This window comes from Tricharina praecox (assembly GCF_024521635.1).
Source record: "Tricharina praecox strain CBS 144465 chromosome Unknown BZA05scaffold_3, whole genome shotgun sequence".
Lineage (NCBI taxonomy): Eukaryota > Fungi > Ascomycota > Pezizomycetes > Pezizales > Pyronemataceae > Tricharina > Tricharina praecox.
The window spans coordinates 1250309-1266705 of NW_026250405.1; the positions used below are offsets into that span (position 1 = coordinate 1250309).

Here is a 16397-nt window from a genome sequence, read left to right on the forward strand (position 1 = left end):
CGTGTTGATGCTATGGCACGGCCAAAGAATGGTACATAGCACTATGATATTCACATCCCCCTTGGACTACGGTTAGCTGTCTAGAGTAGAGCAAAGCACTGCCACAACCACCATACGTCCAACAAATGGGTGACAATCTATGATTTCCCGTGTCTATTCACCGCCTTTTAGTTACCCCCCAGTGCCCACCGCCCACCGGCGCTCCCGCAACCTCAAACATCGACGAGAAAGCGAGGTAGAGCCCCCAAACGACCTCTCAGTTCCATTTCCGCCGCCTGGCATTCCGTAGCCGCAACAACTGTCGTTGAAACAAACCCCGTACCTGAAGTGCTCTCGTTCTCCGCAGCCCAATAGGTACTTTATGTAAATAGAGCTGCACGAGCGTCTATGCATATCAGTCATAGATAGCTCGTCGGGAAAGCCCACCAGTTACCACCCCACCAGGTGGCTAGGTAGGTGGTTACACGGACCACCGCTCTATGCACATAACGTTGCAACATTGTAACCCCTCTACGTCACACCACACCACACCTCACCTCAACACCACACCTCAATACTTCACCTCTATCAACACCACGACCCCCATCCCGCCCACGACCACCACCCAACACCCAACCACAACGACGACAAAGACGATAATGCCCCCCCGCCTCCGCCTCCCCACCTTTACTGCCGCCGTGCGCGCCCCCGCGTCCGCCCCGCGCCGGACCAACGCAACACTCTCAATCCCCCGCAACACGCCGGTGCACCCCCGCACCGGCGGGAACCCGTTGACCTCGCGGGTCGCAAACCGGGCACTTCCCGGTATTCCCGCCTTCTTTCCCCCGTCCCCTTCGCCCGCTCCCCCTCCCCCCGCCCCCACCCCCCCTCCCGCCCACAATCGCTAACCCCCGCCGTAGACATAGCCCGCTCGCGCCTCCTCCGCCTGAGCACGATCCCCATATTCATCGTCGCCGTCGCGGGCAGCGCATGGGGAATCTTCAACTACCAAAAGCTGTCCTCCTCCGTCGTAGCCAGCACACTGTACAGTCTCCGGGTGCACCCGCGGGCGCGGGCGGAGCTGGGCGACGAGATCGCGTTCGCCTCTGCTTTCCCGATCGTGTGGGGCGGGATCGATCAGCTGCATGGTGTTATCGATATTCAGTACTCCGTCAAGGGCAGGAAGGGCGTGGAGGGGGTGGTGAGGTTTAGGAGCACTAGGAAGGGGCGGAGGGGCGTGGTGAGTTTATCCAGCGGACGAGGGGAGGGAGGGGGGACGAAGGCTAATTTAATGGGCAAAATAGTTTGCGACTGAGGAGTGGTATCTCACCATGCAGGACGGACGGAAACTCATCCTGCTCGAGGATGCGCCGGTTCTTCCCAAATCCGATTAGACGACTAGACGACGACCACCACCCGATAATCACAGCACAGCACAGCACGGGATGGGTGTATAATAGACGTAGGTATGAGGGGAGCGGGAATTGAGGGGGGGTCTTGTAAATTATCTACAGCAAGAAACAAAAAAAGCGTTCTTTTCGTGCGAATGGATCACAAGTACAGTAAAAGAAGAAAAAAGAAACAGACGACACAAAAAAGAGAAAGAAAAAAAACTAAAAAAACATCACATATCAATCGTCTCCTCGAACTTTAGCACGCCATCCTTCGTGAGGACTCCATCAACGCCCGTATTCAGTAGCGTCGAGCTCCCGCCCTCGCTCTCCTGCGCTACCAGGACGAGGCCGGAGGCTTTGATGCTTTGTGCGAGTGCCGGCACCATGTCCTAATACGTCCAATTGTCAGTGTTGTGTGTCAAAACGGAAAAGTAGGAGGAAATACCAGTAGGCTGGAGGGACATATCAACCCCATAAGATTATTCCCGCTCGCGAATCGTACGGCATCCTTGACCGAGCAACTACTGCTTACGCCGTCGACCGAGGGATCAAAGATGTCCAGCACACGCTTTGCAGTATCGTTCGAAAACAGCACCGGATCTGTTTCAACAATCAGCCACCCACCCTTCCGTCCTCCTCTCTAATCCCCCATCCCCATCGGAGTACTCACAATTCGGTTGTTTCCAATTCAGCGCAGTACAAACGTTCATATCACTGCTGGAGAAGACGATGCTTCTCGTCAGATCGGGCGAGGTCTGCTTCAGCTTCCTTGCATGATCGAAAACGGTGTTTAATATCGCATCCACAAAGTGGTTAACATTCTGGCTCTGGCTCTCAGATGCAGGGCGGATGATATTGAGGTCGATATGGACACTTGGCAGCAGTCGGTCGAGTGCGCCAGAGAGCGACAGGAACGATTTCGCCAGGAGATTATAGGCTTCCGCTAGTGTGGTGGTCGTCGACAGCGCGGACCAGATGGCCTCCGGGTCTTGGTGGGATTTGGTTTGCGCCTGGAACTGCGCGTACGATATGTGCCGCACGGGAACGTCCAGCCCGTTGATGGATATCGAGGTGTGCGGGTACAGCACTGGCACCGAGTCGCTGGTCAGTTGGACGTGCAGTCGGAGGTACTCTCCCGCGAGTGAGGAACCGGTGATCAGCGCGCTCGAGTGCTGGTCGAACTGGCTGGTTGCTTTCCAGTACGTGGCGAAATGCGTGATCTCGAGCGGCGTCCCTTGGAATGGCTTGATAATCCGGTATTCGAACGAGATCCGGCCGATAGCGCGGAGCCTCGTATCGAAGAGCGGGAGAACACACTGGCCGGAGTTCTTATTGCGGAATGTATCTGCCAGGGCGATAGTGCGCGCGAGCACTTTGGAACCGAAAGTGGGGAAGATGTCGAAATCGATCGCGAACGCATCCAACGTGTCGATCTGGAACGAGATGAACCGCGAATCCTCGTTGAGCGGGAGCAGAAGGTTACGCGGGATCAGATCCGACGACTTGGAGGATATTGTGAGTCGCGCCGCCGGGTATTTACCATCCTGTTCGAAGTGCACCGCTTCCGCACCCATCTCCTCGAACGAGAGCTGCACCAGCGTCTTGTTCTCCAGGAAGTTGTGGCCGTACCGACGCAGCGGTAGGATCGGCGGCGGCAATGACAGGTCTGGGATTCCATCCGGATCCAGCGCCATCAATCCCGCCGGCGTAGAAGTCACAGAGAGCGGCGATGGCCTAGACAGTGGTGCTGCCGGCCCAACTACACCCACTACACCAAGACCCCGTCCCGCGCTCGAGAGCACATGCATGCAATCCAGATGTCCTTCCCACGCGGCGTAATACATCGCGGACAGCCCTTTCTCATCCAAAACATCCGGATGCGCGCCGCAATCCAGCAACGTCTGCAGACAGTTCAGGTGGCCTTCGCTGGCGGCGTGGAAGATGGGTGTCCATTGGAACAGTTTGTCGTGCTCGTTGAGATTCCCGCCGTACTTCTGCAGCATCAGAAGAAGCTGTATCGAGCGGCCGGAGCGGGCGATCAGATGCTGTGGGAACAGTCCCTCGGCATCGGGCAAGAGAGATGCGCCGTTCTCGAGGAGGATACTCGTTATCTCCTCGAACCCGTACTGGCAGGCGAGGTTCAACGGGATAAAGTCCTGTTCGTGCCGGGGGTCTATCCGCGCATTCGACAAGATCAGCTGGCGCACGCACTCCTCCTGGTTGTGTGAGATGGCATGTATGAGGGATGTGAAGTTGTCGTGATCCATCACATCGACCGTTGTCGGCTTGACCGAGAGCAGTAGCTGGATCATCTCGACCCTTCCGCGCATCGCCGCATAGTGGAGCGGAATCCTGCCGTAGACATCCGGCCGTCCCACATCCACGCCGTTATCCACGCCGACCTTCAGCACGCACAGCTTCCCCGCGATGGCCGCCTCGTGGAGACAATTCCTCTCGTTGATCTCGTCCTCGGCATGGAAATTGATGAAGCCGGAGTCGATCAGCACGTTCAGACTCGTCTCCGAGGCATCCCCTATCAGGGCCAGGAAGATGGCCGTCACCTTCTCCGACGCCTTCTCCGACGCCTCCGTCTGCTGCTTCAACCTGCTGACCCACTCCTTGAGCACCACCATGTTCTCCGAGAGAACCGCGCCGCGAATCTCATCGTCCGCCGCACTCTCCTCCTCCTGCGGATCGCGGCGATTGGTCTCGGTGACCTTCTGCGTAAACTCAATGTTGATGCCCTCCGCCCACGCCTCGAGTTCCAAGAGACTCGTCGTGGCCTGATCCGACAGCTCCGAGATCACCTCGCGGTTAAAACACGGCTGGACCTCGACCGCCCGGGAGATATACAACTCCTTTGTCCTCGACTACACCTCGGTGAATATCTGTGAGCTTGCGTCCCCTCCCTCCGCCACCACCACCAGCTCTTCCACCCCATCATGTGCGCGCGTACCTTCGAAGATTTATCCCACTACTCTTCCCGTCAGTCAGGCAACTATTATAACTAACACCCGGCACCAGCCAGCAGGCACCAGCGCAGCAGCACCACACCTTTTTCAGAATCTTTGAGAACGCGGTCGCATTGATCTCGACGAACTGCTGGAGCTTGCTCAGGTCGTGCTCGAACTGCTGGAAGCCCTCGCGCAGCGTGATGTACGTCGTCGACACCTTCGAGCTCGTCGACACCTTCGAATTGTTCCCCCCGCGTGACTGTATCAGCTTCTTCTTGTCGACAAGCGTTTTGAGCCGGAGTTTCAGCTGCTGGTGTTAGCCCAGCCCAGCCCAGCCCTCCCCCTCCCCCCCCCCCCCCCCCCCCCCCCCCCACTTCCCCGTCCACCCCATCACCAAGCAATATCACCTACCTCCGCTTCCTTCTGCAAGTAAAAGGCATTGACCTTCTCCAGCTCCCTCTCCTATAGACGCAACCCGATAACACATCAGCCCTCTTTCCTTATCCCTCCCCTTCCCCCACCCTTCCCCTTCCCCTTCCCCCACCACCACGCGCCAGGGAACCAACCAATCTGAAAAAAAACGTAGCCTTATTCGTCGCGCCAGCGGCCGCGCCCGCGCCGTTCGTCGCCAGGGACTTGATCAGCTTCTTGAGCCCCTTGTAGTTGACGAAGCTCGCCGCATAGTCGGGCACATCCAGCTGCCGCTTGGCGATTGTTTTGCCGAACTTCCTGGGGGAGCGTGAGTTTCTGGGAGGTTTGGGGGGGTAGGAGGGGGAGGAGGATGGGGAAGCAGGAGGCGGCGGAAGACGTACATCGGTAGTGGTCGTGGTGGGCGCGCCGGGGGTCACTGTGGACAGTGCCGCGTGCGGGCGTGTGTGTGTGGTTGTGTGTGTGCGAAGGGCGAAGTGCGAGGGGCCGACGGAATGGCCGGGCGGAGATGGGTGGATGTGAATGCAAGGGAAGAAGCGACGGCGGCCAAGAAATGGGTCGGTCTCTCTTCTGCTACGACTCTCTCTCTCTCTCTGTAGGTCCGTCGGTGGTGGTGGTATACGTATGGAGGGAGGGAGGCAACAGGTGGGGCAGCTGCGGGGTCCGATGGGTGGATGATGGCTGGGTGGATGGGTGGAGACTATTGAGACTATTGTTCATCCGTACACGCTACTGGTCTCCGCTTCAATCTATGTATGTATGTGGCGATATCCAGGCCGGTGGGTGCTCTTTGTGCTTTCGGCGGCGGTGGTGGTTCTGCTGCTTCTGGTGGTCGTCGTCGTACTGCCGCTGCTGGTGGGCTGCTGCTGACAGTGGTGGTGGTGGTGGTGGTAGATACTCTATTGTACACAGTTCATGCAATAACCAATCATGGCCGCACGTGTGTGGGTAACTACCAACGGTGAGGTAGGGATGGTGCTGGTTGCTGGTTGGCTGTGTGGGCACTGGTGAGAGAGAGCAAAGAAAGACGTGCGGGCGCGGCCATACAACCGGCCATACAACCGGCCCAGACAGAGTGCTCGTTTTTTTGTGCGCCTAGATATGTGTGGAACGATCTGCTCGTGCTCGGCAGATAAGCGACAGGGCTGCTGTGGATTGACACATGGAATGTCACTCGCGCCGTTGAGTCTTGACACTCGGACTGAGGCCAAAACCATAGTCCAGACTTCAGACAGACCGTATGCAACAAGCAGTGCTCCCTCTCTCTCATGAAAACGGCCGAGTACTTCATTCTATTCCCCATCTTTTTTCTCTCTTTTTCGGTGGTGATTTTCCATTACGCGAAGTACATACAGCTCCAATTCACGCCTCATAAGCTCTCACCTCCCCTCCCCTCCCCCTTCCCTCCCCTTCTTAACCCCCGCCCATCCGTCTTCCATAGCACGGACCCACAAGAACAATCAAATCAACCCACAAACCCACAAACCCCACCGCCCCAGACGAGACGAAACGACCGAAAAATTTCCCAGATATCAACTTGACACAAGTATCAAGACCCGGAGCTAGTTAGAGAGAACGGAACTGAAACTCCACCACCACACCACCACACGCGCGCGATGTAAGAGCCAGACAAGATAGGGTGACAAAAAAAGAAGAAAAAGAAAAGAAAAGAGAAAAGAAAAAGAGACGAAAAGAAACAACCGTGGAAGGAAGGTATCAAAGCAAAACACACACACAAAAAAAGGGAGTTTTCTACTAACAACGACTGGATTATGAGGGTATTGTGTTGAAAAAACTCGACGGAGAAAAAAAAAATGAAAATGAAAACAAATGATGGCAGGGGGAGGGGGGAAAAAATAATAATCAACTGACAACAAAACCCAAAGATATAAAGAAACAAAAAACGAAAAAACACCTGATATCATACCGGCCCCGAATCGATCCCCAATCGATCCCCATCCCTCTCTCCCAAAACAAACCCCGTGTCCGTCCGTCCGTAGAATCTTCCATATACAAATCATGCGAATCCTCTCGCTTTCGTCCACTTCGCTTTTAGGGGGGTCGTCCTGAACCGAACTAGAAATTTTGCGCGATTCCACTGTTTCCCTGCTGCGGGAAGTGCGTGTTGGTGGGAGTCTCTATCTGCGTGTTCCGTCTAGCCTGCACCTCCCTGATGACCGGGGGATACTGCGTGTAGTCCTGGCCGTTATCGAATCGCGCGGAATAATTGTGCGGATCCTCGTAGGCTCCATCGGCACCGTAGTAGTGCGAATCGTATGGGCCAGGAGGCATTCCGACGTCGGATTGGTCGGAGACGGATTGCACAGAGTAGTTGGAGGAGGCGTTCGAGATTCCACGGCGGATTCCTGGGTTGTTCGCTGTTTGCGGTCCCGTCATCGCGGCGACCACGCTCGAGTCGGTTGACTCCGGGCGATAACCGGGCGGTGTGGTGATCAGGGGCGCATTCGACATTCCGCCATCGCTGGGCGCCGTGCCAACAGGATAGTTCGAGGCCGTGGGAGATGTTGGGAATCCATTGTAGTTGTCCTGGTGGTGCACGCCCTCGGGGAACGCGGGCGACATGGGCTGAGCGGTTCCAACACTTGACGGCATCGAAGAACCCATGTTCGAAGCCTTCCTGGTCGAGCCCCACCCACGGTATCCGACCGTATTCTCGGCCATCTCGTACGGCAATTCGTCGCCATTGCTGCTCGTGCCACCCACTGCGGCGGCCGGAGCAGAATTAGGGTTGTATCCATAATCCTCGACCTCCTTCCTCCGCATCTCCGAGTTCTCCTTATCCCTTCGGCGCTTCTTCCACAGGAACAGCAGGACGATCGCGATCAGCGCGACACCGATGATCGGTACCACGACAGCAACCACAATCTTGGTCGTGCCTGTCAATCCACCACTCGATCCACCGCCGCCGGTACTAGGTGCGCTAGACGCATCGGCACCCGTTGAAGTGCTCGAGGATGCCACAGGCGTCGCGGTCCCCGGTGCCGCAGCCACGTCGGTTGTCGGCGTCGCGATCGACGTCGATGTCAGAAAGATTGTCGAACCATCGGCCGAGGTAGTGATCACGATCGTGTCCTGACCCACCGGAGCCGTCGTGGGAACCGTTGGAGCCGTCGTCGGCTGGGTGGTAGCATCGACCGGTGGTGTAGTAACAGGAGTTTCGGCGGCGGGCGGGGTGGTAGTGGGAGCCGTCGTCGGGGCCGTCGTGGGTTCCGTCGTCGGGGCCGTAGTAGGCTCGGTGGTCGGTGCCGTGGTGGCTTCCGTAGTAGGAGGGGCGGTCGTGGCTGCCTCAGTTGTTGCCGGAGGAGCTACGGTCGTCGGGACATCGGTGGTTGCTGGAACGGACACGACCGGGTTGGCCGTGTCGGCGGGGACTGAGGGACGAAATCAGTTCAGTACGGGTCATTTTCGATAGCCTGGTGCCGTATATATGGTGGCCGTCGATCAAACTTGGGGTAGGGTCGGGAGGGGGGTCGGGAGGGGGGGGAATGAGGTTATGTGGGCAGAGGAGCGAACAGGTTACTTACGGGAAGGATTGGGTACGGCGGACATTTTTGCAGTTTTTTAACATGCGCTCGGATCGAGCGAGCGAGCGAGCGAGGGCAGGGCAGGGCGGTCGAGAAGAAGGGGAATGGGGGGGTATGAATGGAAAGAAAGAATGAATGAGTGTGAGGAGCAAGAAACTGCTCTGGATGGACAGGAGAGACCTGACGCAAAGATGCGCAGTCTTCTGGGATTTGTAAATTTTACCTAGTATAGGAGGCCCAAGGAGTTTGGATATTCGGGCGTTGGGGGGTGTAGGGGCATTTAACGAGCAGGCAGATGGTGGTTGGATAAGGGTACGGGGTGTGCTCTACTGGGGGGTGGGGGGATTGGGGGGGTGTTTGAAGGAAGGGGAGTTTTGTGTGGCAAGTAGTGGTAAGGGGTGGTGGTGGTGGTGATTGTGGCAGTGGTCAGCGAGGAGGAAATACGGTAGATGACGGATTACCGTATTGTGTGGTAGGATGTAGTAGGACGTGAGAATTACATAGGAAGAGGGAGAGAAGAAGAATAGAAGGAGGAGGCAGTTCGGGTTTGGTTTCAGACACTCATTCCAGTCTATGTACCCTGGAGCCTTCCCCGACGATCATGCTGTGCTGCTGCTGTTACTGCTGCTCGGGCTTTGCTTGTTTTCTTCAGCCTGACCTCACCACCGACACGTCGCGTGGTGTTTTCGTCGTCGTTTGGGAGTACCGTACATACTCTACATGAGTTACTCACTCTTGTCCGCTGTGGCTAACCATCGATTCGTTCGTATCGAAACGGGGCAGCGGAAGCCTTCGGATAGAAGTGCGTGTTCCCACTCTCGCCCTCCCACTCTCCCACTCTCCCTCCCACTCTCCCTCGCTCCCTCACGTACTGCTCACGATATCGGTGGAAGGCGAGGCGAAGGCATCAAAAGCGCTCGGAACGAATAGGCAAAATAAAATAAAATAAATACAGCACCATGCCCGCCGAGCGAAGCTACTGTCCTGACGAGCAAAACGAGACAGGCTTAACGATAGCAACGGGCGAAAGCGACGAGAGCGAAAGAGAGCAGCAAGCAAGCGAGGAAGGAAGCGTGAGTACTGTACGGCGGCGGCGGCTGCCCCCCTCCGAAATTCCCATGTTCCCATGCAGTTTGCCATGCCATGCCATGCCATCCCACGCTCGTTCATTTGCAAACCGCCCACCCCGTCACGGTCAATTCAAAATTCAATTCCTCTCCCCGTCCCCGTCCTCCCCCCCTCTCCACGGACGTCCTCGCAGCCAGCGTGCCAGCCAGCCAGCCCGTCCCATCCGGTCTGCCGCATCACGCACAAGCGCACCCGTGAGTCGCAGGCAGAGCTCGGCCCCCACACTCGCTCACGAGAGATTACGCACGCATCTGGCGCACACGCCATCACTCGCGAGTCGCCGCCGCTCTATTTATGGCAAGCGCAGGATGCAGCTGCGCAGGGTCCGGCAGTGGGCACCATCTATTTCCGGTGTTTCATTATTTCGGTTTTTCTATTTTTCGTATGTAGGCATGGCATCACAGACATCAGAGCCGGAAACATCGACGCGCTGTGGTCGGGGTGAGCTGGAGGAGCTGAACTTGCCTGTTGTGGATCCTTGGCCTACTGTCCGAATTTTTTTACAGAGAGTGGTCTTTTTGAGAGCCTGATGAGGATTGGAGTACGGTAGGTACGGTGGTTGGTGCGGAGGGGCTCTGCTGAGCAGTGAGGAGAACCGACTGACCGACCGCTCAAAATGTTGGAATCTCTCAATCGGTGCATATGCGAGTTTGTATATACGGTAGTTACATGACGAACCGTCAAGATGGGGTGGTTGTGCTATGTAACCAAGTAATGGCTGAAGCCTGAAGCCCAAAGGCCACCACTGAACGGTATGCAGAGTAACTGGCTCTTATTCAGCACACGTTCTGTCGGTAGACTTCACGATGACTGATTGGCACCTACATATAGGAAGCCTTCAAAGATGACCGCAGTCGCCTTTCGAGTCGCGCATAGTCGGTGCGACCGGACGGGTATGGAGTTGCGTGACCACTGACGGCTACATTGCTGGCTCTACTAGGTAAGTACAGCCTGCATACAGGAGGAGGATTATCGACTCGAGCTGGAGACTGGAATTGTGTGACGGCTACATTGTTGGCTCCACATACTACTCTAGGTGCTCTATGTGAGGAGAATTGTCGAGTGGGAGTTGTGTGACGGCTACACTGTTGGGCCGTTGGCTCTGGGAGGAGATTTACCGGTACATATGGACTCGAGTCGGAGGAGAACACTGCGCGCTGGTCTGACAGCGCCGTTCTTCAGCCTCACGAGTCACGGCTGCATCTGCATTGCGTTCTCGTCTTCATCATACATGCCTCGCTCGTACGTGCGTACACACATACCACAGGATCGACACATCGCAAAAGCAAACAACGGGAGTTCAAGCCCAACCCACAACTGTCAACAACGAATCGACACTGACGAAATCGATTCAGCTATGCATACTTTACATAAGAGGAGGAGAAAAAGGAAACAAGATCGCAACCAAAAGGAAACCCAGACCAGAAGGGCACAGGCATGTAGAGTACCGACCGGTAGGTAAGTGATAAAGTGCGGGGCACGGTTTCTACCGGAGGATATAGGTAACCCAAAACCAACGAATACCAGTTAACTAACTGTTAACTCAGTATTTGGCAGAGGATCCGGTGCTCTAGAGTACCTTGAGCCCACCGGAGAAATCCATTGTGATACCCCCTACATGGTCAACCGGGCTGTTGACGAACACTGCACTGTCCTCTACCTACCTAGTCTCCAGCCGTTGGCATCAAGCTTCAAATCGCGGACCCCAAATCATCGATAGCGAAAGCTGCGTACCTATCAGATGGACGAGCTCCCGCGTCCAGAGTCCAGACGATCACAAAACACCATCGACACTGCTATCCAATTGCCCGATCTGTTGCAGAAGATCTCCCGTGCCATGGCTGAGAGGATCGCCATCTGCTGGCTCGGCGGGATGAGATATTGTCTCTAATCAGGAGGGAGGGAAACGCGCGAGGGGTAGGCAAGCCAGCTGCCAGCAAGCGACCAGGCCAAGGTATCTACAAACATACATACCGGGAATCGGGGCACTGGGGCGCCAGAAGGAACGTCCAGCTATGTATGTATGGCATACAACGACCGTACCTCTGGTGGTATCCTTGGAACTCAAGCAGCAAGCCAGTCGATACCTACATCTGCCGACCCGAAAACGTGCCGCAACAGCGAACTCTGCTCGGGACTTGGGGCTTGAGAGGCGGCTTTCGGTCTGTCGGTTGGTGGTTCAATCTTGGACTCTCGGCGGTAGTCGCTATGTATAGTAGTAGGTATTGCTCGTTCCTAGGCTACATAGGACGACCCGCCGAGTTTTATCTCGGTGTGGTCCAACACCTCGGGACGATCTTCCTCCTCGAAGAATCTACATGGTGAGAAGCACTGGAGCATTGCAGTCTCCAGTTGGCAGGCACGCGGGGGACATGTATGTTCTCTAGGTATCGGACTCACCGCACACCCGAGGAGAATCGTCGATGGAGTACCTACATACCGACAACTGCGACTGCGGAGCTCCAATCAATTGATGGAAGGCACTGGACGCCAGTATATAAGCCATAGCAATGTTTCATTGCCGCAGGTGGTACGGTGATACCTTCTCGCGCAGCCTCCACAAGTTACCAGTACATACAATTCCCCAATGTCGCAATCCCCCAATAGCTACCACTTCCTCGCCCGAGGAGATATTTGAATGTACCAGCTCCTCGTGGCCAACACTCCCTCACCGGAAGGTGCGGACATGTGGGGTATATATGCACAAGCTGCCGCACCGACACGGCATATATGTCTCGAAGATAACGTCCGCCAGCACGGTGGTTCCATTGACATTGCCATTGGACAAAACGGCATATTCTGTGGCGAGTGCTGTGGGGTGGGGGAGCATGGTGGAAAGAGCTCGGCCGGGAGTGATGTTTCTCCGTCTATCAACGCAGCACAACTACTCCCGGCGGCATCACATCCTCCAGCCAGCCTTCCTCCAGCCTTCCAGCAGCCAGCAGCCAGCTAGGTAGTGTATTACATGTGCTCCCTCGTTTCGCATCACCGACGTTCATCCCCTTCCCCTCTCCCCAGGGCCCACCAACATCTCGTTGAACCGAAATCATTTCGACAATCTGGAGGATACGCATCGATGCGAATCTCTCGTTACCAGCAAAGAACTGCATCGCAGCAGAACAGAACAGAATGGGCACGCGAATCATGTGATCGAGTGTTCTGTACAATACGTGGTTCAGCGACCTCCAGACTCACGCGAATTTCAGCCATAGCCTTTCAGCTCATTGACTCCTTTCCTCGCAATCTGAAAGCCGCGCGGTGCAGAGGCAAGTTGGACGTCACGGGGTACACATCAGTAGCAGTAGCAGTGGCAACGGCGCGCGGCGTACCTGCGTACCTGACCATACCAGCGTACCTGACCGTATGTACCAGACCCCATACCTGACGACGTACCTGTTCGTACCTGACAGACCGTACCTAACTGACTGTTACCGAGTCCGCTTTCCTTCCCTTCCATTCCCTTGCCTTCCCTTCCCTCTTCTTTCCCTTTCCCTTTTTCTCTCCTACTCCCCTACATACACACCTTCACACGTTTCGGAAAACCGCACCAGATCAGTCCTCCTCTCCCCCCGTCCCCCATGTTTGTAACTGCGGCCCATGCTCACGTGGACCCCTCCCCTCCCTCTCCCGCCCGCTAACTAGAAACTACAGACTAACGGACCTTGTCAAACCCACTTCCAAAACCGAAACCAACCCGGCTCAGGGGCAGCATCAGTGCAGCACTCTCATGTGCATCAAATCAGTGCATCACGCAGGAACAGCACGCAGCAAGAAACGAAGAAACGAACGAGAAAAGAAAAGGAAAAGAAACGAACGAAAAGACAGACAAGAACGAGAAAGAAAAAGAAGAGAAGAAAACTAGAACTTCATGCATTTCGTTTCCTACTTCTTTGTACCGTTACGATATTGATTTTTACTTTATGTATGCTATGCTACTTCCCACTTCCCCTTCCTACTTCCTACTGACATTTACATATCCTCCTTCCCCCTCGCCCTCCGCAAATACAAAAGCAAAACAAACAACAAAAAAACCACAGGCAAGAAAACACAGGCAAGGCAAGAAAAGGCAAGCAAAGAAAAGAAAAGGGACAAAGTTAATTTGTTCACTTACCCTACTCTACTTAACACACCGCCTAACCGACCAACCGCTTCATACATAGTACGCCCAAAATGATTAAACTCGAAAGGAAAATGAGAAAAAAAGAAAAGGAAAATGAGAAGAAAAGAAAAGAAAAATAACCCCGTGAATATTTCTAAGAACCAAACGTACAAAACACACACACTTACACAGACACACACACTTACACTCACAAACACACAAACACACATCGTGGATATTGACAGAAACAGGAACGCGACTAAGTACACCCGAGCAAAAAAGTGAGAAACGAAACGAAAAAAACATATGCAGAAATGGACAACCGACTATGTAGAAAGGAAATACATTCATACAGCTATCGTCTTGTCCATATTATTGTCTATCTGAATGAACCCTCCTTTTATCCGCTCTTTCCATATCCAAGATCCCATGTCGGCCTGAGACCCGCCGTCATGTCGTCCTTCAATGGTACTACGTCCGTCGGGAGACGCGAGACGCGGTATGCACCGTTCCGAATGTTGTCTGTGTGCTGTTGCGAGACACCACTTCGAGTGCTGTGGATGCTGCCGGCATCACTCATCTCACCCTCATTCTTGAATTTCTTGGGCGGCGCAAAGTCAAGCGCCGTGAAGGCAGTCGACTTGCGGAGCGCGTGGGGACTGGGCATGGATGGCAGGTCCTCGAACGCCGAGGCGAGCGGCACGTGCGGTGAGAATGCGGGCGAGTACGGGCGGAGTCCTCCACGACCGCTGTCGAAGTCCGACTCCTCGCGAGGGACACGCACAGGGGGCGCAAACATGTGCGGTGAGTTGAAGGCATCTTCGTTGAGCATCGATGGTGTGGGCATAACGTTGAGGGGCTTTGGGGGCGCCATCGGCCGTCTTGGCTGCTGTTGTCCGGGATGCCCACTGGCGGAGGAGAAACTACGAGGACCTGGTGGGGGCATGCGTCCACCAGCAGCTGAGCCAGCACGAGAACGAGATCCAGGTCCACCGGCGGCCGGACCCATGAAGCGCGGCGGCGCACGGGGAGGAGGAGTCATGGCACGGCGGGTTACTGGCTCGGCGAATGGCTTGGACCCAGGCACGATGAAACGACCCGTCTCCGAATCAAAGACGGTAGTGTCATCAAAACCGTTGGAGTTGAACTCTTGGCGGTATTCATCCTGATATCTGGCCGGGGGTGCAGGCATGGGAGGTGCATCAGCAGTGATTTCGTCGCCAGAAAAGTATTCCTTGTAGAAGGACCTGATACGCATGGCACGCTCCTCAGCAGTGTCCTCGGGGTTCGCATCCGGAGGCAACGGTCTAGAGCCCATAGAGAGTCTGCGTCCATCCATAGCAGCAGGAGCCAGACTCTTGCGGGCATCAGTAGGGGGCTTCGATTGCACTGGTTGTTTCTTGACTTGCTCGTCGATTGAAGCGTCGGAGAATCTGAACTGAATTCCTTCTCCTCCATATTCGCTAGGTGCGTCGGAATTAGGCCTGTTGTTGTCCGTGGGTGGGGTGATGATGGGGTCAGCGAATGGTGATCCGCTGCGTTCCGAGGAGGAGACAGCACTGCCGACTTTGAGAGCCGAGGGAACTCCAGGACCAGGGCGTTCCTGGGGATTGCCTCGGAATTCGGGAGATTTGGCGCGTGGGGGGAATGCAATCTGAGGAACGGGCGAAATCGAGCGACCGAGGGAAGAACCACGAGGAGGAGAAGAAGTCGGCATCTTTTGGGCACCGTTGAGAAGGCCAAAATCCATGTCGGACCGAGATCCGTCCGGGCTGTCATCCTGTCTGGTCGAGCGGGTGTACATGGACGAGTCCCGTTGGCGGGCTGCGGTTCGGGGCGATCGCGGGGTGGTCTCGGAGGGAAGACCGTAACGGTCCTCGACGCTGTGAACCGTACGGGAGATGGAATGCAGGGTGTCGTGGGAACCGTTGAGTCCGTTCGGCATCAGGTAGGGCGAGATTACGGTATCCAAGTCCATCGACATCTGTTTACGACTGCGACTGCCCATCTTCTCCCCTCCATTGAGCGAAGCCATTCTCGCATGAGAATTGCCCATGCCAAAGTCCATGCTCTTGGTCTTATCCGTCTGTTCCTCCTCCTTGAGTTTTCGCATGTGTCGGCGATGCAGAAACAACAAGACCACCACAGCCACTAATATGGGAACACTGCAAACCATCCGTCAGCAACGATAAAACATAAATTTTTTTCTCCATACTCCAACTTACGCTGCACCCAATATCAGGGGAAGCTTGCTGGCAGCACCAGCAGGCAGTTCACATTCCGGCGAATCATCCCCTGCTTTACATGTGGACGTAGCCGCACGCGCATGCAGTATATTGCTCTGCGTCCAGATATCATCAACGCTCTCCAACACGGGAGTAGGGTCCTCAACAGGACCTCTGCGCGCTATGCGATGGTGATGCCATTTGATGTCGCGTACGTGCCGAGACATGGTGTATGATCAAGCTATTGCCAAGGAGCTTAGCCAAGCCAACCTTCGAAGCGCTCCAGTTCGGCTGATGGGGGAGGGGGGTGGAGACGAGTGATCGGGAATTCAGGAGGTCCCGAGGAATGAACCTACAGATTTGGCAATGATTACGGAACGGCCTCGATGTCGAATGTCGTGAGATGGTCGATGGCGTTGAAAGCGTGAATGGTTCGGGATTCGCGAGTCGCTCGGCGCAAAGCCACAATGTTGGAATTGTAGGAATTGTTGCTGTTGTTGATGTTGTTTATTGTGGCGTGTCGGTATTGTTGTTGTGGTTGTTGATGTTGTTTGGTATTAGTTGAGGCGTGAGTCGTGTGGGTAGGAGGTAGTGTTGGAGCTATCCAATGTCGACGAGGCCAAAAACGCAGCAGGTATTATTTC

General features: G+C 55.3%; 5 protein-coding genes across 5 annotated transcripts; 2 read left to right on the forward strand and 3 right to left on the reverse strand.

Moving 5' to 3' along the window:
* Positions 1–638: 638 nt before the first annotated feature.
* On the forward strand, positions 639–1373 carry BZA05DRAFT_441740 (cytochrome oxidase complex assembly protein 1-domain-containing protein; the record flags this gene model as incomplete). Its single annotated transcript, XM_051486694.1, has 3 exons — positions 639–804; positions 900–1219; positions 1284–1373. 3 exons carry the CDS (start codon positions 639–641, stop codon positions 1371–1373), a joined length of 576 nt encoding a protein of 191 aa, XP_051343070.1.
* Positions 1240–5320, reverse strand: BZA05DRAFT_166245 (ankyrin repeat protein nuc-2). The gene is made up of 8 exons (XM_051479147.1): positions 5140–5320; positions 4894–5056; positions 4739–4789; positions 4428–4634; positions 4330–4347; positions 2044–4243; positions 1819–1973; positions 1240–1762 (listed from the first exon to the last, which is right to left on the reverse strand). Coding segments are annotated over exons 1-8 (2955 nt in total). The 5' UTR covers positions 5142–5320; the 3' UTR covers positions 1240–1603.
* Positions 5321–6832: 1512 nt separating this feature from the next.
* Positions 6833–8326, reverse strand: BZA05DRAFT_424048 (uncharacterized protein; the record flags this gene model as incomplete). Its single annotated transcript, XM_051485896.1, has 2 exons — positions 6833–8148; positions 8302–8326. The coding sequence occupies 2 exons, from the start codon at positions 8324–8326 to the stop codon at positions 6833–6835; spliced, it is 1341 nt and encodes a 446-aa protein (XP_051343072.1).
* A 3748-nt stretch (positions 8327–12074) lies between these two features.
* On the forward strand, positions 12075–13414 carry BZA05DRAFT_166321 (uncharacterized protein). Its single transcript, XM_051479148.1, has 3 exons — positions 12075–12790; positions 12866–12984; positions 13081–13414. Exons 1-3 carry the CDS (start codon positions 12395–12397, stop codon positions 13289–13291), a joined length of 726 nt encoding a protein of 241 aa, XP_051343073.1. The 5' UTR covers positions 12075–12394; the 3' UTR covers positions 13292–13414.
* Positions 13415–13928: 514 nt separating this feature from the next.
* Positions 13929–15980, reverse strand: BZA05DRAFT_332044 (uncharacterized protein; the record flags this gene model as incomplete). Its single annotated transcript, XM_051480622.1, has 2 exons — positions 13929–15693; positions 15754–15980. The coding sequence occupies 2 exons, from the start codon at positions 15978–15980 to the stop codon at positions 13929–13931; spliced, it is 1992 nt and encodes a 663-aa protein (XP_051343074.1).
* Between the last annotated feature and the right edge of the window lie 417 nt (positions 15981–16397).

What these genes read in the sequence shown, in the direction of transcription:
- BZA05DRAFT_166245 (XM_051479147.1), bottom strand. An exon ending in CTACGTTTTTTTTCAGATTG is followed by an intron (nt 4,790 to 4,893) that starts GTTGGTTCCCTG and finishes TTGCGTCTATAG; the next exon opens with GAGAGGGAGCTGGAGAAGGT. An exon ending in ACTTGCAGAAGGAAGCGGAG is followed by an intron (nt 4,635 to 4,738) that starts GTAGGTGATATT and finishes TAACACCAGCAG; the next exon opens with CTGAAACTCCGGCTCAAAAC.
- BZA05DRAFT_166321 (XM_051479148.1), top strand. Translation starts at nt 12,395, where the DNA reads ATGTGCTCCCTCGTTTCGCATCACCGACGTTCATCCCCTTCCCCTCTC. An exon ending in CCATACCAGCGTACCTGACC is followed by an intron (nt 12,791 to 12,865) that starts GTATGTACCAGA and finishes ACTGTTACCGAG; the next exon opens with TCCGCTTTCCTTCCCTTCCA. An exon ending in CGGAAAACCGCACCAGATCA is followed by an intron (nt 12,985 to 13,080) that starts GTCCTCCTCTCC and finishes TAGAAACTACAG; the next exon opens with ACTAACGGACCTTGTCAAAC.